Here is a 21,000-nt window from a genome sequence, read left to right on the forward strand (position 1 = left end):
ACTACAGAAGTTATGCAGAGAAGTGAAGAATCCAAATTATCTTTCATACAAGTAGTGGCAAAACGTATTGCACAGCTTGTAAGGTTCTTCTAGATTTCAAGTAAAATTCTCACTGAAACAAACATCTTCAGAGTGTTTTGCATAATCTGAAGCTGTAAGCAGTTGAATGTGAAGTGGAAAAGACAAGTGAAGTATAAAAGACACTGAATGAGCTATTTTCTATAGAAACAGAAGGACACACTCAGAGCGAAGCAGAAGTTTCTTGACGGGCAGGGGTGTTCCACACCATTAATGTTTCAGCTCACATCCTATACAGCTCCACTATGGAAAGAAACTGAGAAAGCTACTTGAAAAATGCTGGTGTCACACCTTGTTCAGATAACTGAAAAAATACGCACTTGTCAAAGGGCTTTGAAAGTCATGCAAATGCCCTGACAGAAGTGCTGAGAGATTGCCTTGGATACGATGCTGTTGCAAATGAGGCAGAAGACACTGAAGGCCACTCTGCTCTAAAAGCCACACTCTCCCTCCAGAAAGGTTTCCCAATGAGAAGACAAGAGCAATGTAAAACTTTGGTCTTTCTAATAGACTGAATTTAGTTAGAAACCATACTTCAACACAGAAAGCTAACAAAGGGAAGGAAGGCATCAGAAAAAAGGGCCTCACAACAAATGAGTTCACATTTTTAGTAGTGAGAATTCCTGTAGATGACAGAGAGAAAGAGATTGTAAACATGTTCCCAGTGGGTGCCACTGACCTAGGACATTGGTTGAATGTACACTCACAGCATCACAGAAGCAATGGTTGGAAGAAACCTCTGGATGTGACTAGTCCAACCTCGTGCTTCAGGTCAGCCATAGCTTTGTCTACCAAAATGCTGACCTCTAAAATGAAGCTCTCCCAGCCTCTCTGGGTGCCCTGTTGTAGACCTGTGTTATCCTTATGGTAAAGAGATTTTTTTTTAAAATATGTTCAATCTGAACCTCCCTACCTGCAATTCATCGCAGTTGACCCTTATTACATTCACTGCCAATAACAAGGAGAGTTTGGCTCTGTCATCTCACAGCTGGAGAAATCCCTCCACCTTTCCTCACTTGTCATGTGCTCTAGGGCCAGAATTAGATCTGTAAGCAAAGAAGTACTTGCAGATATTACTATAATGGCTTTAAACTGCAACAGGGGAGGTTCAGACTGGACGTTAGGAAAAAATGTTTCCCAGAAAGAGTGGTCAGAGAGTGGAATAGGCTGCCCAGGGAGGGGGTGGAGTCACCATTCCTGGGTGTGTTTAAGGGTCGTTTGGATGAGATGTTGGGGATGTGGTGTAGGGGAGAACTTTGTAGAGTAGGGCTGATGGTTGGACTCAATGATCCCAAGGGTCTTTTCCAACCTGAATGATTTTATGATTCTATGATTCTATGAAATGCTTCTGCAACAAATCAAGCCTTGCTTGAAGTCACAATTTCATCAGTACCTCCACAAAAGGCACAGATAAGAGCAGACTGCTTGCAATACCACTTGAGAGCTACAGCATGGACTGAATCAATGTGGCACTGACTATTTCCATGCCAAACTCCCAAGAATCCCAAGAATTTCACAAAGAGTGACAGCAAAGTAGTGATTCAACAGATGTTGTTTCCATGTGTGGATTAGCACTAACATGGAGAAATGTCAGTGACAGAAGTACTTGCTCCAAATTCAATGCCATATCCCACTTCTATGGAAAACTAGAAACCAGAACACAGAACATGAGAAACTCAAATTCACAGGAACAATGCTGTATATTCTGATCTGCTCAAACCTTGTCCTTGCAGCAATAAATATATTTGATGCACCTCTCATAGCTGAAACACAATACAAAAGCACATGTTGAACTCAGTAGATTCATCCATGCAAATGCTTATATAAAACATCTTAACACTGCTGACTTTCAAAATGACTTACTTAAAATACCACTTCAGAACTTTGGCTGCTGCTGCTTCAAGCCTCTCGGTTGATGTTAACAAAGGAGACTGAAAATCTGCTTTCTTCTTGCTAAATGACAGACACGTAATCAGAGATGATAGTCTCTCTCTCTCCCTGAACAACATGTTGCAGAATCAAGAAAGCTCTAATTGCAAGTATAAAGTCTGCATTATATAAATTAACACTAAAATTTTCATTAGTCAACAATTTTAATTGCATTTATTAGGAGTGATGGTATTAATAAGAGATGCTGCTATTTAAAAGCCAGTGCAGTGAAAGCTATATCAATCAGTAATCTTTCTGTGAATATTAATTGCTTTTCAATACCTCTGCTGTGAAATTTTCAAATAAACAGACCAACAGCAATATATCACTGTTTCCAAGCAGCAGGATTAAAAGCAGGAACGGTACATTGGGACAACAGATGGGTACTACATATCAACCTGTGTAGTGTGGCTATTTTTGCCAGCATAATGAAGAATATATTTGTCAATTAGAGTTGTCATGGAAATCAAGAGACAAAAAACATTGATCAAAGTAAAATATGATCAAAAGGGCTAGAGCATTCCAGTTCCTGTCTTTGCAACCCACACTATAAGCATTTCTGATGCCTGGAAACAGGAGGGTCTTGAGTTTATATCTCAAAATGAGACTCTTCCAGCAAAACAGGTCTCTTCACACCATGTAAAGGCAAGGATCATTGTTTTCTCAGGGAAAATGATTTTTCATTCACTGAATCACAGACAACTTGCTTTAGCACTTTGGTTTTCTTTGACAGTTTCTTGTCTAAGTCAGAACCAGCTTTAAACTGGAGCTGATATGTCAGCAGATCTGTGAATTTCACACATTCACCAATGCAAAGTACTCTCTTTCCCCCCACAGCTGTAGGAAATACAACGTGTATCAGCCACTGGCTTTGAGAAAGAAATTCTAGTTGTCATTGCAGAGCAACTGCTGGTGTGCTTACAAGGTGTCCTTAACACACGGCCCTTCAGAGAGTCAACGACGGGCCAGAAGGGAAAGGGGATCTTTGCAAAGAGATATTGTCTCAGGGGGACAGAGAGAAGTCCCAGGCAGATGGGCACAATGAGGAGATGATACACTCGGTTTCCCCTCACTGCTTGCTGCCTCCAGAGGATGAGCTGAGTCTTTAGTGAAAAGAACAACTTCAAAGGTCTGGTGTCATTGTTACTGCACACAATTTATCTCCTAGTGCCAGATACACTACAATAAGCTTTTGTAAATTTATTAGAGAAAACACTTGCTCTTATCACTAAAGGCAGCTATTCTAAGGACACCCTCTGGTCAAAACTGGCCTCAAGTTTAGGCATCGCTTCATAAGTTTTTATAAAATCTAAAAAATATATTATCTCCACCTTTTCTTCCCCTTGGCTCTAAAGAAAACTATTCTTTTTAAAAAAGATTGCTTTGTATTTTAAACTATTTCCATAATTTAAAATGCCCTGCCCCAAAGTCATCTGACTTGAGAACAGCTCTGGGGCAAGGGAAGTCAAAACAGCACCTCATTACCATGCTCTGTGCTGGCATAAATAGTGTGGAAAATAATACAGTTCAAGTAAAACCAATGCTGCCAGAGTGAGCTTCTAACACTTATTTACCAAGTTCCACTGCAGCCATGAGGTTGGTTTGTAAAAACACATAATGAAATCAAAATAGAAAAATGTGAGGGTTTTTTTAAAAGCTATCCTTATTTTTGAGTCTTCAGTTTATACCTGATTCATGCTTTCAGTCATAGCTCCTTATATATCTTTTTAAAAAAAAAAATAATAAAATCCCTCTACCTAAAAAAATGAGGTCTATAAGGAACACACTGAACATCAAATGTCTCTCTAAAAATTACACAACTTGACAACACGGGAAAGAAATTATATTTAATGTTCTCACAGTTTTAATAATCCTAACAATTAGTCACGATTTCACTTGCAAAATTAAGGAGATGTGTTTTTATGAAATACATTATACAGATTTTAAGCAGAGCAGGCTCCACAAATAAAAAGTTCATCCTGTTCAGCAGTTGTGCAACTGACCCTGAGACTGTCTTCTGAAAAACCGTTGTCATTTGTAGAAGCTGCAAGGGTTTCAGTGGGCAGGGGTGGCCCCCAGCAGTGACGTGCACATACCGTGGGAAAGACTGGCTTTTAGCAAACCAAGCCCATAGGCTAATGATAGTTGAAGAGGAATAATTTTCAGATGTCAGGTGAGGTGTGCAGCAAAGCTATCCAGCTTCAACTAAGTATTTTCAATATCAGCACCAGGATTAGATTCGAAGTCTAGAAACACTACAGTAATTCAAAGCATTTGAGCTGCGCAGTTGTCCCCATGGCTTGGCTGAGCGTTTTGGAGCTGTGCTTCACACAGGTTCCCAGGGAGGTGTGGGAAAGTCCCACCACAACTCAGCTTCCAGGCTCTCTGTCTGCACATGAGCTTGTAGCATTTGAAGCAGCTCGTGTTGAGGTTTTGCAACAGGGTTAAAGCAGAGCAGCTGTATGAATGCCTGATGCTTGGGAACAACCTCATGCATTTTCAAAACACCTTCTAAAGGTCTTACACTGTCCCTGTCCACTGCGAGTTCTGCTTATATAGTTTTCTGCAAATATTCATAATTTTTTTCCTCCATTTCTGCAGGTGGCCCAAATGTTATTAGGAAAACCAGCATCCCCACAGTTGGAGAAAGACAGATCCTGGAAGAATGGTAAAGTCAAACCTGCATCTGGCTTGAATTGATAGATTGGATCATTCAGGAAGTAGACGTATAGGCAGCTGAATTACTCCATTTGAATACTAGTTAACTAGAAGGATTAATGTAGAAAATGATGGGTTATTTACCCTCTTTCCCATACTAGGTTTTAGTTTGTATTATTCATTCAGTGAAGGTGTTATTTTCTGTTTAGCTGCACTACCTGAATTATTCAGCTCATAAGAAAAATCTCTTCTGAAGGTAAAAATAAAGATACAATGGGTTTGCCAAACTTCAATCATCTTTTGACACAAAAATGTTATTTTAATCCTCTTTCTTTCTTTCATAAAAGCTGTCTGACAAGCTCATTGTGTTGTATGCCCCTGTCTTCATTCAAACTCCTCCCTGCTTTTTCCCTATGTCTAAATTATACTGGGGTTAAAAAGTATGTAGTGCCATGACATGTCACTATACAAAAACATCCTTCTGTTTATCTGTAGCATCCTTCCTAGAGCATCACAAAATGCAGGCACCTTGTGGTTGGATGACAGAAGTGATCTGAGGAGTGATGGGTTGGATCTCACTACCTCTTCTTGGAAAATTCCCGGTGAAACCTGCATCATAAATTAGAAAGCAATGGCTTCAGCACTTAAGTCCTTCCTACTAGTACATGCTTACAGACAGCTCCACTGGATAGGGAAGCTCAACCACAGAAATGAGATTTAGTCGTAATCTTTGTATTCTAGTTTCTTATAACCACCCACCAAATTTTTATAATGCCTGAGATGTTTCAGTTAGGTTCATATTGACATTTTTCCTGCACTTTCTGCAAAGGTTGTTCAAGAGGTTTTGAGAATGGGCCTTGCAAAGTCAAGCTGTTCTGCCAAGCCACACTCTCCATTTTTCCTCTTCACTCTTTGATGCTCTCCAGCAAATCAGGGACACACAGCCAGAACCAGAAGCTGGCCATGGGTCCCTGATGACAGCTGAAATGTGGTACTTGTGTATTTCTGAATAGTTCCCTGGATTTGGCTGTTATAAATCACAGATGGGCCATCACTATGGGCCAATGCACAGCAAAACTTAAAGAGAAAATATGTCTCATGGACTGGAAGAGCTCAGCTGAAGCATGTGTTCCAGGATGTCACCTGCTGGAATGCTCTCAAGGTCCATGGTTCTGGGTCCTGATATACATAAATATACATATATACATATATGTATGGACTCATCCCTTGATGAGGCTTCTCACAGCTCTTTTTACAGCAATGGTCTCATCCAAGGTTTCATGGTGGCACTGTAGCAGAACTGGCCTTAAGAACAGGCAACCAGACTAGAAGACCAAATAAGCTGCAAAGGTTCTTCTCTGAGACCTGGGGCACTCGCCTCTGACAATCCTCCTACATGTTCACATGACCAGGTCGTACAAACTCAGTAACAGAAACTGCAAACATTCTGTGCCAGCCCTTCACTATCCTCTGTCACAAGGATTTTCCAAACATCTGGTGTGAATCTTTCTTGTAGTACTTTGAGATGCACCTTGCTCTGTCCTTTACTGATACAGAAAACAGACTGTTTTCTCCCCTTTGGAGGACACTTTTTGAAGATCGTACCCTCCTGTCTCCTCAATCTTGAGGCTTTCAGACAGAACCCTTCCTCTTCTCTCTCTCTTCTCACAGTCACATTTGCAAGTGTCTGGCACTTCTCACTGCTCTCCTCTATCTTGTCTCCAGAAGGTTTGTATCCTTCTTAAAATGCATTACTCAAAGATCAAACCAGACTCCAGCAGAGGCTTGGCTAACTCTGATTGAAGTGAAAAGCATGTCCCCATGTCTCTGTCAGACTATATTCATTGCTCCTATTCATGCTTCTATTCAGGTCCTGGCAATACTGTGGCCCACTAATGCACTGTGATCACAGGGTGGGGATGATACACAGACCATGAGTGCCTCCACAAAAGGCCATCTCAGGTGCCTCAACACAGGTAGAGCCTTCATGTCACCATCAGGGTTCCAGAGACTGTTCCCAGTCAAAATTTAGCTGAGCACTTAATCTTCAGTCTTCACAGCTGTTCATGTGAACCAACACTGCCATACAAAGGAAACGTTTATGAGCTCTACCACATTACAGAAATAAGGAGTTCCAACAGGTCCTTTATGGCAGATCTGGGCTTAAAAGGAAGAATTAATAAAGAGAAGCCAAATCCAAGCCGTTGGCCTTCATTGCTTCTCCAAAAACATCTTACATAGCATATGTACAGCATAGCATGTCCAAAATGGGATGACTGATTGCACGCCCTTAGTTGCTAGCAGAGCTCAGCCATCGGACCTCTGTGCAGTCACTCCTGGCTCCGTGGTCCACTGGCATCTGTTCAGGAGTGCATCGCAACTGATTTTTTTTCTATTATTAAAGCAAAGCAATAGGACTTCAGAAGATATAGAATGTCTAGCAATTACTTCCCTTTCCTTCCATTTAGAGGGTGAAAGAACTTTTACATTCAAAATGACCAGCTGACAGGAGGCTTTGTGTCATAAGTGGATTGAGAGTGAAGGACAGAGGCTGACACTGCTGTAAATGCATTCAGAAAAACTCAATTTCCACTCTGCAATCAAACCAACAAAGTACGTGTTAAAATATTTGATGTGATCAAAATCTCTGCTGTATCTCAGATAAACATCAGATCGCTAGCCAGCAGGTTAAAAAATAAAAGGAATAAAAAAGGTAAAACGTTCTCAGGTAGTATTTCTGTGAGACATTGGGAACATTTCTCTGAGACTTGAGTGCTGGTGAGGACAGATGAATGTCCTTAGGAAACTTCTAAATGAGAGCAGATAAATGCACATCGAAGTGTTATAATCAATGTTTTCTATCAAAGGTGCACTAAAAGACTGTACATCTGAAGAACTGACTTAATGGAAGATATTTAATTAAGACTATGATTTTCTGGCATAATAATAATTCTGAATGTACATGGAAAGCTGTGAGCTGCAAGCCTTTCATATCTGACCAGACTGATCAAAAGACCTTGCTTATGCACAAAGAGCACAATATAGGCAGCAGATTGTGTCACAATGAATCTTTGACAAGAATGAAAAACTTCAGTATCTAGAAAGTACAAAAAGTGAAAGTTGGAAGAGAGATTTCTGTTCTTTTGTCAAAAAAATCCAGTTTTCTTAAATGTAAAATATATGATTTGGTATTTTATCTCATAAGCCACACATGCAATCTTATCATCTGCATTCTGCAAAATTATAAATATGGAGTTAATATACTACTTTGTCTACTGCTGTTCTCCTCCTCGAAAGCTGAATTCAGTATTTAGAGCTCATTATTCAACATCACATTTATTAAACAATGCCCTTTCAGTAGCGTTTTCATATCTACATAATGAAAATTCTTCCTCTTCAGAAAAAGATGAGGGAAATGATTGGGATGAAGAAGTAATCCAAGCTGGCCAGGTGTATTCTTGCTGTATATTAACTAGCTTCACTTATCCTATGGGACACATCTGCATTCAGCAATGAAGAGGCGCTGCAGAAAATATCACAAAGAAAATCAGACTTGGGAAATGTGTATCTGTGCAAAGGAGATCCAGAGCTGCCTGCATCCAGCCTGTGGGAACAGGCTGCCATGGTGAGCACGCACGGTTAATCAGGGACTGCAGTTCTGCAGGAGGCGCAAGGCCATCAGGCAACATGGGCACGGCTCCCAGAAAGGGCATGGCATGGAGGGAGCTGGAGCATGGGAGAATTTCATAGTGATCATAGAGATCACTGGGGTCACAAGGAAATCCATTCACCCAAACTCCAGCTAGTCTCAGTGACCTGAGAACCACTTTCATCTTCTAAAAATGGCTGGTTTTGGCCAACACAACCATGAAAATGAAGACTGTAAGGGCATGATCACTCACTTTATTAGTAGTGGTGAAGCTCAAGAAGAGCCCAGCTTGACTCTGGGTATGTTCATATGATCTTTCCTAGGCAAATACAGACTGCTCTGCTGAACCCCTAAGAAACACAAGCATGGTCTTTTGGCACTGGGCACTGAACAGAAGATGTGTAATTATGTCTTGTGTGAGGCTTTGACTAAGCTAATAAACCCTACTGATGGGCAGATTGTATTAGCTCAGGACTAAAACCATGCTCATGCATCTATAAAGCTGTTCCAGAGTCAGGCTGTCTCAGTCTGTGGGGAGAAGGAGTTTCTATCTGCCTATCTCAGACCCCAACATAGCTATACAGTGAGGAGAAGACATACACTTTTTTCTTGCCTGTTGATCTGCTCCTGAATCTGTGGCTACAGAAGAGGTCCAGGCACAAGCTCACCATCAGCCAGTTTGCTAGTATCTTGCTGGCTTACATTTGACTTTGGTGAATACACCTGGTCTCAGAAAATACCTGGACGTAGCCCAGGGGGTAGGACACTTCAAGGACTGCCCACAGTAAACAATATATGAGGTCTCTCTGGTTTGAGAGGTGAGGGGAGTTTCACTATATGGATTCAAGTGCTGCCAGGGACAGAAAGTAACTGCTGGCCCATTTAACTTGTTAGTCTAGACACAGTCTGACAGACCCAACAACCATAACCCAAAACCCAGTGATGTCATTTCTATATCCATGCTCAGAGCAGAACCATAACATGATCTGTCTGTCCTAGCCCTGTGGATAACTGAAGAACAGCTCAACAATCAGACTGGGTTTCACATAGGGTTGGAAGGACCACAGTGCATCAAATCAGAGAATATTCACATCCCATCTAGGTATCAACATCTTCATCTTATGACACTGGAGACCTTCCAGTGAAGGAATGAAGGAAAAAATAGGGGGAAAACCCTGCAGAGGACAATCTCTACACTGATTCTATGTTAAGTTCAATCACGTCAACAAGAATATCAAAATGGTCATTTGCACATGGCTGTGGCCTGATGTCCTGTGCAGTTCATGCAGTAGCATCATTGTACCTTTGTTGTTTACACATTTATTGGTAAGGTAACCAATGGCCAAGTCAGGACAAATGGACAACCTTGCATGCACACAAAAAACTTTTTCAGAAGTACCAACAGAAATAAAAACTTTCAAGCTAGTTACTAGCAACACAGAGGGTGAGGTAAGTATAACATACTGTAATAAAGGAAATTGAAAAAAGACAGAAAACCTCATTAAGAGTAAAAGAATACTTTTGACTTCTCAAGAGATCACTACTAAGTACCTGCAAAAGACAGACCTTAGAACTGAAATGACCAACTCTACTGAACACCAGAGACAGGGACTCAGCAAAGGTACTACTTTCATTAAATGATACAATTTTCTCCCCTTCCTGCTCTTAACTAACCCTCCAACGACCCAGAGGCAGTATTTGCACTGAGGCTAATGACTGTGTCCGTTGCTAACATCTCCCCTTGCTCCAGAGCTAACTAATGTGCCTCCACAGGGGCTCCACAGGTACTACTTTTTCTCCCATACAGGCTGACTGATGAACAGAATCAAGTTAAGCTCAGAGCAGTTTTTCTCAACCTGTTCTTAAATTCAATTCCTGTTTCAGGCTTAAAAAAGCACTAAAAAGCCTGAAACTATTTCTTCCAAGTCTATCAGCAGATCTAATAAAAGATATTACCCTTCCCTACAAACCGTGCCCCTCCGGACAGGTACGTGGGTTTCTTCATTCACTGGTAAATATTGAGCTTCCCTGGCACACATGTTACAGTGAAAAGCTCTGTTAAAGTTTTTGCTGAACTTAAAAGAAGCTGGAAGACTAAATCATAATCGTGTGTCAGATGCTCCGGCATCATGAGCTGAAAACAGCTGCACAACTGCAAAGGACTATTAGCCTATATATATATTATTAATCAAAAAACAACAATAGATAATAAGCCAAGTCACACAAGCCTATTTGCATGCCCAGAGTCCTCAACATTTAATGAGGTTTCCTTTGAAGTTAATGTGCCCAAAATGGGAGGCACAGAACAGGACACAAATATCAATATTGATTTCTTTTGGCACTATTATCTTGGCCTGAAACCCCTGGCAAGAGGAGCACTTTGTGCAGGACCATTTTCAATGTTTCTGTGAAAAATTAGCTGAATGCTAAATTCCACTTCGAATTTGAAATATGAATTTGAAATGTACTTTCCTCAAGCTTTGTTGAAGAAACAATTTATTACAGCACTTAATCTTTCTGATGAAAGAAAAGGAGATTTTAGCCTGCTAATAAGCTGTGTAGAAGCCATGACTAATTAACCTAATTATAGCAGTCTGTGACAAAATGTGATTGTACTAAAACCATGCCTCAAGTAACTGGAGTTGCCAAAAACTCAAAGGCTATTAAACCAACACACATTAATAGAACATAAACACTAATAAAGTTGACACCAGCCATATTATTTATAGCAAAATCAGAACTACAATCATCACAAAAGACAATCTGAAGAGTATTCAGTATCTGATAATATAGAATTCGCTATCTGAAAATCCTGAAATACATAAAATTAGCACAGATTATTGACCAGTGACTACAACTCTTTGAAATGTGCAACTCATGAGGACAGGGGATGCACACTGAAGCTGAAGGCATCTGACACATGCAGCACACTTGAGCACAGGGTGTGTAATCCTGCCATCTCACAGCTCAGCTAAAGGGTAGATGCAGAGCAAGGCCTCTTGGCATCACATTGTTTTCATCTCAACCGCAAACCCCAAGAGACTCAGTGGGAGAGAGGAAGCTGAGTGGGAAGGGCTCGTCTCAAAGAGAATCAGTTATTGCAAAGCACCTTCATGTGACAGTCCACTATCAATTCCTGCTTATCTCAGGATAAGTCTCCAGCTACTCCACGCACACAATGACTACGTGATAAATACCCAACACTGCGTCAGTTTGAATGGCTGAGGGAGGCAGAGTGCAGGCTGCTGGTGGGGATGAAGCTGAGGCACGTAGTTGATGGAAGGGGCGAAGACATTGTTCAGTGATGCCACAGACAGCGTCTGAGCTCTGATGAGTAGAGGTTCCTTACTGCTGGTCTCAGAATCACAGAATCGTCTAGGTTGGAAAAGACCTTGAAGATCATCCAGTCCAACCATCAACCCAACATTAACAGTTCCCAACTACACCATGTCCCTCAGCGCTAAGTCAACCCGACTCTTAACCACCTCCAGGGATGGGGACTCCACCACCTCCCTGGGCAGCCCATTCCAACGCCTAACAACCCGTTCTGTAAAAAAATGCTTCCTAATATCTAGTCTAAACCTTCCCTGGCACTAGAAGGCTCTGACACAGTATGCTATGTACTTTGACAGTCTATGCACAGAAATGCCTGTTATCCTGGATATGTCAGAGAGTGATGAAGTCTGAAGAATGAATGACTGGGAGTTGATGTTTCTTCTGGTGTTTATGACCTTGAGCTGGCAACTGTACCAACTTCATCACAGTAGGGAAGCAGTTGCAACAATCACGATGAAGCACACAGTGAACATGAAAGGCCATTTCACCCACATCGAATGGAAATGGCCAGCACAGAATGGATCTCCTCACAAAGAAAACTCACTGAAAACTTAGAATGTGTCTGCTTGGAGAACGTACCACCTGCAGACAGGACTAGCATCCTTGGGCACTAAAAGAGTAATATGTTTCCTAGGATGCATAAAAGGATCTCCAAAATGAGAATCAGAGCCCAAAACCTCTGAAATCTATGGTGGAAGGAAGTTCACCTTTCAGAGGAGACTTAGAGGACTGAAGTAGAAAGAAACTTTGCAGTGCAAAATGCTCCCAGACAGTGAAGAAAGACAACTCCGAAGGACTCCAGAGGAACCGAAATGCACCACTCACCCTATATATACCTATATATGCCTATACCTATATATACCTATGGACAGAGCAGAGTTGAGAAAGCCTGAGATTTCAAGCAATAATATGTACGTACATCTATGATCTATACAGACTGCACAGCCTAAAGTCAAAGTACGCTATTGCAAAGCATGTATTTCATGGGCTGGATTTCTGAGTGTCCATGATTATGTGTGTTGACCCTAAGCATCCATTTAATTTGTCTTCAAAGGAGAAACAAAAATAAAACTGCTGCTGAGCAGCAAAACACCACCGTTGAACAAAAGATGATTAAAGAAAGAGTGTAGAATCTTTTTTAATTCCTCCATTATTATGGAAATATGCCTTTTAGAGAATGAACAGGGCTAGTTTAGCAAGAAGTTCCAAGCTTATTTTATGACTGAAAATGTGATTGTGACATTTTCAACATGAGCTAGGATGCTTGCATGCACAGAAAGAGGCAGAGGACCTGTCCTCACTGCCAGTGAAGGGACAGAGATGATAACTCCTGGTCAGGGCTGACGCATCTGGCTTGAATTGTTCCATGCTACCATTTAAAATCGCTATGGGTGACCTGGGTGAGAAACATCAGCTTCATTTGACTTCTGAACTGCAGTCTGCTCTACAGAGTTCTAACTTTGTGTTACCTTAAAAGACAGTGTTTGCCAAGTGAACCACAGCTTAGCATGTGCTTGCATAGAAAGGCACGTGACACCATAAACCAGGGCTCCTGCAAAGCTCTGGAAAGCCCCACAAAACAATACAAACAAGAAAAGAATATCAGAGATGTCTTGGGCCTGGATGAAGATATTTTATCTGGTCACTCTCCAGGAACCAGATACATACTCTGCAGCATGGTGGAAGGAAGAGAAATGGAAAACCCAATGTCCCAGATGAAAATTTGAGAACTATCCCAATGAAACAAGGATGTCTTCACTTCCTACTTTACAGCACCAGAGAAATGTCCCACAAAGGCAGTAGGCTATAAATCAAATTGATTCTTAAATCATAGCAGGTGCCAGAGACTGATCAGAAGCCACAGTAAAACAAAAATTATCTCAAATCCAACAAGGTGTGAATGAGCACGCCTAACTTGAAGGACATTTTGATGCCTTCCAGAAAATAAATCACACCCTGCTGAATCAGGTCCAAATTCAGCACAATTCGCATTTACTGACAAACAGGAGCAAAGATGGAATATCCCACATCTCTTTGGGATGCTCTTCCTCAGCTCTCACTCCAAAGACATGGCAGCTGTTAGACCTTCTCATTGCCATGAGAGTGTTTTTCTGCAGAGGTCTGTCAGCTGTCATTAGTCTATCTCCAGCACATCTCAGCAGATGGTCATTATCTACTTTAAATTCCCATCTCCTCCCAAATACAGTGAAGATCTCCATGTCCTTTACAGTCTATAACCAAAAAAAACCCAGAGGATGTTCTTATTCATGTCTTACAGAGAGAGAAGCCTAAATCTTGGAAAAATCACCTTCTCAGGGACACACAGATCATCAGGGGTACAGTCATGAAGAGCCCACGAAGTCAGTCTTGTACCTACAGAACTCTCCATTTCTGTGGCACTGTTGTGCTACTTCTCATGTATGGTCAGAACTTTGTTCACCAAAGGCTCTAAGGACCAACCTGAAGGCTGCTGAAAGGCTTTTAGAGGAGATAAGGGATGCTGATTTCACACACTTCAAGTGAAGCAGATACCTTGATTCCTCCCCAAGAGTGATTAGACAGGAACTCCACGGGGCTTGTGACTCTGGTGTGTGCTGGGTATCTTAGTAGGAAATCCAGTTCTACTGTGTTGATTTCTTTACTCATCAGAAGTATCTGTAAATCCAAACAAACAAGATATCCTTGAGCAGCCAAGATACAGACCAACAATATACTCTAGTAGATTAATTATTCAACTCATGTAGCTGCCAAATGTGTGGCTAAAAAGTGCAGTGCACAGTGCCCCATGTTGGATGGGTGTGGTAAACATACCATGTAGGTGCTTTGGGTCTCCCCACAAGAGGACAAGGAATGAGTATGGAGATTGGCAATATAAGAGGACCAAAGTTTGGGAAAATTGTGTAGCAAGAGCTGTGATCCAGGGTCATAGACAGCACACTGAGGAGAAGCGCGTGCCAGCAGAGACACAGACTTCAGGGTGTGCTGCAATGTCCCTGTACATGATATGTGCAGCTAGAAAACAGATAACTTTCTTGAAAGGAACCAGAGCATGGCATACTACCAAGGTCTTGTCCATCTCTCACTATCTTCTTCAATTTTGAAAGTAAGTAGAGACATACTGAGAGCGTTTTGAAAAACAAACCAACCAAAACAAAACAAAGCCTTATGGTACATGCACCAAAAGAACAAGCAGGGTCTCTGAGGTCTCAAACACTGGAGAGCGCCTGAGTCATTCAGCTGCTACCAATGTTTTTACCACCAATGGTGGCTTTTGGGAATACATGGAGTAAGGCTGCCAGAGCAATGTTTGAGGTAATTCTGGAAAGCCATACATGCTCATGAGCCCAGCTGGAGCCACTGCTCCAAGTGCACTGCCAGACTCCAGACTTCTGAAATCTCAGAGGCAAACTCCAAAACCCTGAACATCAATGCTGGGTGGAAAAAGAATAGTGCTGAAGTGGTGAGTTTGTAATTTCCTTGTCACAGATCCTAGACTGTATTGTTTCCTACTGGGCAATAGTATCTGAAGTGTCCTTGGCATGTCTTCCACCAACGATGGCAACGAGGTACTCAGTTCAAGAGCCAACTGCTTTTTTGTGTGGAAGAATCTTGTGCCTCTTCACTCAACTGTCTCCACACACTGAAGTCATGGATGTTGGTTTTCCTGACACCTTAAAGTGCCCCATTAACTAATTTTAATGCTTAGTGTAGTTACAAGTTACATATTAGAAAATGTAGGTATCATTTAGGTCAGAATTAAGGCTGACAATATAAGCTGACTTTTTACACATAGACAATTTATTAACAAAATATATTGTTAGAGCCCAGCTTTTCATATATGTATATATATATAGAAGTACTTCCCCTTTTACACATAGTATTTTGTTAGTAGAATTGAAAAAATCATGGCACTCACTGAATCAAGGTTAACTAGACCTGCGCAGTGTTTCAGCAGTTCAAACTTGGTTCATATCTGCATTCTACATGTCATGGCATTTACACAGTCATTCACTGCACAAACTTAATAACAACATCACAACACCATGCCAAGCACTATTTATTGGTCGAATTTCATTTCAGGATAGGGATATACAAAGGTGTCCCTTGCTCAGATCATAGACTAAAAATTATACTAACATACTAGACAAAAGACAGCAGTTATGTGGCAGGCATTTCTTTTGGATAAAACCAATAAGCTTTTAAGACCAGCTTGCTTTGCCCTTTTTTTAAGGTCCTGCAAGCAGGTATTACTCTCTCAAACAATCATTTGTCAGCATAATGCAAATCAAACACAGCATCTGTGACTGTTATCAGCAAGAGATACAGAGAACAAAATCAGTTCCCCAGCCTTTGTATCTGATGATCTGATGCTGAAGGCCACAGGTGTAACAGTTTGAGCTTTCTCTGCATGCCAATATCTTTGCCTGTAAAACAAATCATTGCATACAAATTGCACGAAATGGTGATGTTTACCTGGAAGGTAACTTGAGCAGTGTAGGTCAATTTATCACACTCAAACAGCCCCCGGGTTGTGTACTGGAACACAGAGAAGGTAATGCTGTCAATGAGGTTCAGCACGCGCACCGCGAGGCTCTCATCGGGAGGTGCCCTCTCAATGGCTTTCTGAAACACGATGCTGAACGCCTAGGTGTGAGACAGAGAAGGACACCGGTGGTTTCTAGATGCTCTTTGCATGCCCCTGGTATCACCTGAAGTGTTGCATTAAGTGAAGCCAACTCAGATACTGTATCTCTGGGGCCACAAACAAAGCACTCCCGTCCATCCAGCAGCGTGGCCCACCAGATCCAGGAGGCAGGGGAACACACCTAGAGACTAGATCCTGTGTCTGCCTTTAGCTGCTTTTTCGTGAACATACAGGCAGGCAATGATGACATTCCCTGTGACATTGCACTCTCCTGGGCTTGCGAAAGTAGTGCAGAGACAGGCTGACTGCTTTAAGACACAATGGATATAGGAAATATTTCTCTGACCAAATGTGTTCTCTCATAGGGATTACACAGTCCACTTCCTCTGCAAACGTTGAGCCAAAAGACAGTGGCGTTCCCAGAGGAAAGCATACCTCCCATCTCACAAATGCTTCAACTTAGAAAAAAGTAATCCCCTTAAATACAAAAAAGTCCCATGAACATTTTATTGTCTGGATTCAGCAAAGGCCTAGATGAGAAGGGCAGGTAGGACGTCATCTTGTGGAACTGGGATTAACCAGCCAGTAAAGTCCCCTCGGGGGTAGATATATGCATCGAGAATGATGCTCTTACAAAAGATACTAAGGATTCCTGTAACGTTTTTGGTCTAAATAAAAATGACAAAAAACTTCCAGAGCTGTCCAAAGAAAACCCATTAGCAAATTATCAAATGCAACTGGAAAAAGAAAAAGAAAAAAAGAGCCCAAGTCCTGATTAGCAATGCAAAGGTTCCATACACTGGGACCCAGCTAACAGGAAATAACCAAGCCAATACAAAGTGATAGCACCAACTGAACGAGGCATGACTGTGTTGGCAGCATTATTTTTAGGGTCTACAAAGGAAAAACAATGCCTCAACAAATTAAATTAACATTGATACCTACTGCATTATTAAATAATTGCAGAATGCATTTTCCTGCTTAACATTTCCTTAAATTGTGTTAAAACATGCTGCAGAGTAGCATATAAATCTTGTGTGCTCTAATTTATAATGAGCTTCTAGCTATGTGGTAAGTATTTTAAAATCATATCTGTGCATCTTTACACTATGTTTTATGATCTGTCACCAAAATTTATTAGATAAAAACATTTCACCTAATAATTTTCTATGTATTTATACACATTGCTAATGTTAACTGGAAAACATAAACAAAATACAGAAGACTTAGATTAAAGGTGAAACCTCAGAAACTACTGTATCTATTATGTATGTGTAAGGAATGAATCTTTCAAAGGGTACCCTTGCACAAAAGATATTCTGTACATTTTCCTGGTAAAATTATTTCAACATGTGAGTCGTAGATATCAAAAAGAAAAGCTTTTTTGTGGATGAGTCTCAAAATACTATATTGCCTGCTCAGTTACTTTTTCCAGGTCACTTGTCAAGGTAAAAAATTGTTTGGAAGAAATTCTAGACTAGAATGCCATCTCATTTAACTCTCCATCCCCCAAAATACCTTCCTCCTGTGATTAAAAAAAAAAAATAAATGTTCCATTTATTAAAACATTAAAATGAGAACTCTTTGATCAATAACCCAAAAGGCCCTTGGGTCTCTACTGGCCAGACGTATTGAGACGACTCTGCCAAGGCAAGAGATTGTCTGCACTTTCATTTTTACCGCCGCAGGTCCTTAGAACCAAGACTTCCCTAGTGTCTTGGGCAGCACATGCAGAGCACAGAAAGAGGGGATCCCTGTTTAAGCAACTTCAAAGATAAAGGGGAAAGTCTGAAAGAAACCCCACATCCTACCAGTCAAGGAACAGAAAACAACTGATTCGGTGATGCCCAAACATGAAGTAAAGATGTGAACTATGAATTCACTACTGGTCACATATTTCATTCTGAAGATCTAGATCCTCCCCTGTGGTAAGTGGAGTCTCACTCTCTTCACACCTGCTATAAAGAAAAGCACTGTTGTCAAGAAACCTTGACAACAAGAACATGGCCATGTTCTCGTTCCCATAAAAGCTGCTGGCTTCCCACTGGGCTCTGCTTCCACATGACAAGTGGTATGGTTCAGCCCCATCACTATGAGTAGTAATAATTACATTGAAAGCAGCCTCTCATGTTGGAAATGTTCTCCAGGTGCTCTGGTCAGAACAGCTCAAGATAGAGGTGTTCTCCAAAGAGGGACATCATCGCTAGTTCTCCACATAACACATCCATGTACTACAGAGCTACACTTGCTATGCAGGGAAGGGTAGTCTATTTAGACAGAAAAGTAGCACAGACCCTTTGGCTATGTCTCTTCTACATTTATTTTAGAAGCAAAGGGCAAGAAGTTGTCTCTCTCCCAGCATGGTCCCCATTGGGGTGTTCATACTGCCATTATGAGCATGCCTGTAGCCAAGACTGCCAGCGGCCAGACTGTAAGGTGGTAACACACCCATAAATTCCATCTGGACTTCTAGCCTAGGGACATTCTAGGCTGTAGGCTTGCTTGTCTGTCTGATGACCACACAACACTGTGAGAAGAGCAGAAACACAGCCGTCCAGAGGGACTCCTCCAGACTGTAGACAGGCATGTGTGCAGGCCTATACCAAAACTTGTGAATGTTCAAGTCATGCACATGCTACCTATTCCTTCACACCAACCTAACCCAAAGTTAGAATTCACACCATGCTGTTGACCATCTGAAAGGCTTTTGTAACTGTAATGTAGGAAGCATCCAAGCTCCTGAAAGCCCAGCTGCTTGGGACCCTTCCTGTGGTGTAGAGATGGAAGTAGGAATGACTTGCTTTTTGTGCAGAAGGTGTCAATAAATCCCTGGTGATGTGGTCTCAGTGGGACAGGGCTCTGTTTAGCCTGATGTGATGTTTTAATACTGTGCTATTTGGGAAGTCAGGACTGTTTCAACATCAAGGTCTTGGATAATTGTTAAGGGCTCTTGCAATTCCTGTTAACTTATGAAATCTGCGCAGGCATTATGACCCTGATGACATCACAGATACAGAACCAATGTAAATATAAAGAAAAGATTAACTGATGGAGCAAGTGACTCCAAATGCTGTGCAAAATCTCTGTGCATAAATATATAAAATACATAGAAAAAAGTACTTTGTTGGCTCTTTCCCCATATTATATCTTTTAAATCTATTGCTCATCTTGTTCTGCCAGACCAAGGCTGTGAATACAGAAGAAAGAACAAATTATTTGCAAGGCTCTACTTTCCAAAGTAGATTGGATTTTTAGTAATAACGGATGTTAATGCATCGCTAAGTCAGACTGTGTCTTTCCACAAGACTTCAACTGCTTAGAAAGAAACAAAGCAAAAGAAAGAAAATCTAATTAAGGCTCATCTAACCTGAGCCCAATCTGCCCACCTGTGGTGGGCTGACTGGCAAATTCAGAGCCAAGTAGAGACCCTGGCCCACGCTCAGTACTCAACACAGAGGGACCTTTCCTTTTGGCATTCAGACCCACTCCTCAGTGGGTCTTTGTGAGTGCTGCTGAAACTCTGTTCCTTCTATCAAGGGCAGCAATGAACACACCGCTCAGCCTTTACATCGAGTTTTGGACAAATCTTTCCTAATGAGCACTAAACACTGTCACAAGTGAAGAGTAACGTATGTTAAGTAGACATATAAAGAAATAAATTACAGGAAACTTTTCCATAAAACCAAATCAGCAGAATGGTTTAGGTTAGATCACCTTTTTGTCTGGGAATTCAAATATCCCCAAGAGGACCAAGACAATGATTTTGAACCTCAGTAAGAGAGAGAAGCAGAGGCACTGCCTCCTGCAGCCGTGGGCACAGCCCGCGGCTCATGGGGACGGTACCTTCAGAGAGAACTGGTACATGGGGTGGATGGCCTGGAGGTCGTTCATGGTGAAGTACAGCAGAGAGGCCCGTGCAGCAGCAGGCCTGTAGTGCTCTCTGGCCTCATTAATTTTGGTTTCTGTCACCTTAGACTCCTGGACCTGGGAGGAAAACACAGAACAAAATTACTGTGAAAACATCTTTGTGAATTGAGTATGCAGCCCATATCTGCCACAAAGATGTCAGCCGAAGCAGTGGGCAACCCACATGCAACCACTGCAGGGACCAGCCTCTGCCCTCCGAACTGTGGGGCAGCCAGGCTTGAGTCGCCTGCTCCCAGCATCCCCTTTCCTCTGGCATATTCTCCATTTAACTGCATTTACCACCCTGTTGCCCAATCCTCTGTTTTCCTGAGCCCCCTCCGGGCTTCTCACTAGGACCTCTGCTCTTTACTAACTGGAATTGGTTTTCACATCAATGAGTTTCTCCTGCTAATTGCCCCCCTCCTGTGCAGGTCATTAATAACACAGGGCTGAACAGACTTAGTGCTGCTCTCAAGGCAGATTCCCCTAAGGCTGAGAACTGCTAATTTATAACGTCTATCTGCTGCCTTTCCTCACCAGCATTTAACACACCCCTACTTTGCTGGCCAGGTGTCTGCATAGCTGCTCTGATGGACATGGTGAAAATCCTTTTGGCACATACATCACCCCATTATCATCTCAGTCCTGTTCATTCTTTCATTCCACTTCAGCAGCATAAAGTGACATCCTCAAGCCTCCTGGGGACTATTTTAGGGTCTGGCTACGTACAGTCATAACTGTCTTGCTACGCAGCCACATGCTGCTGAGCCAGTGCTGATCCAGCTAGCTCAGCAAATCA

At 41.7% G+C, this 21,000-nt stretch overlaps 1 protein-coding gene across 2 annotated transcripts in view; it reads right to left on the reverse strand.

Annotated features, from left to right (window-relative positions):
• DNAH9 (dynein axonemal heavy chain 9) overlaps nucleotides 1-21,000 on the reverse strand; it is a 113,580-nt gene that overhangs the window by 49,117 nt on the left and 43,463 nt on the right. Inside the window, exons 10-12 of one of the 2 annotated variants that reach the window (XM_074889192.1) lie at nucleotides 20,139-20,279; nucleotides 16,124-16,186; nucleotides 14,183-14,305 (exon numbers count right to left, since the gene is read on the reverse strand). In XM_074889192.1, the coding sequence (XP_074745293.1) occupies nucleotides 14,183-14,305; nucleotides 16,124-16,186; nucleotides 20,139-20,279 (327 nt within the window). Of the gene's footprint in view, nucleotides 1-14,182; nucleotides 14,306-16,123; nucleotides 16,295-20,138; nucleotides 20,280-21,000 lie in introns of both variants that reach the window. The other variant, XM_074889193.1, reaches the window with a different exon arrangement.

This window comes from Strix uralensis, chromosome 19 (genome assembly GCF_047716275.1).
Source record: "Strix uralensis isolate ZFMK-TIS-50842 chromosome 19, bStrUra1, whole genome shotgun sequence".
Classification (NCBI taxonomy): domain Eukaryota; kingdom Metazoa; phylum Chordata; class Aves; order Strigiformes; family Strigidae; genus Strix; species Strix uralensis.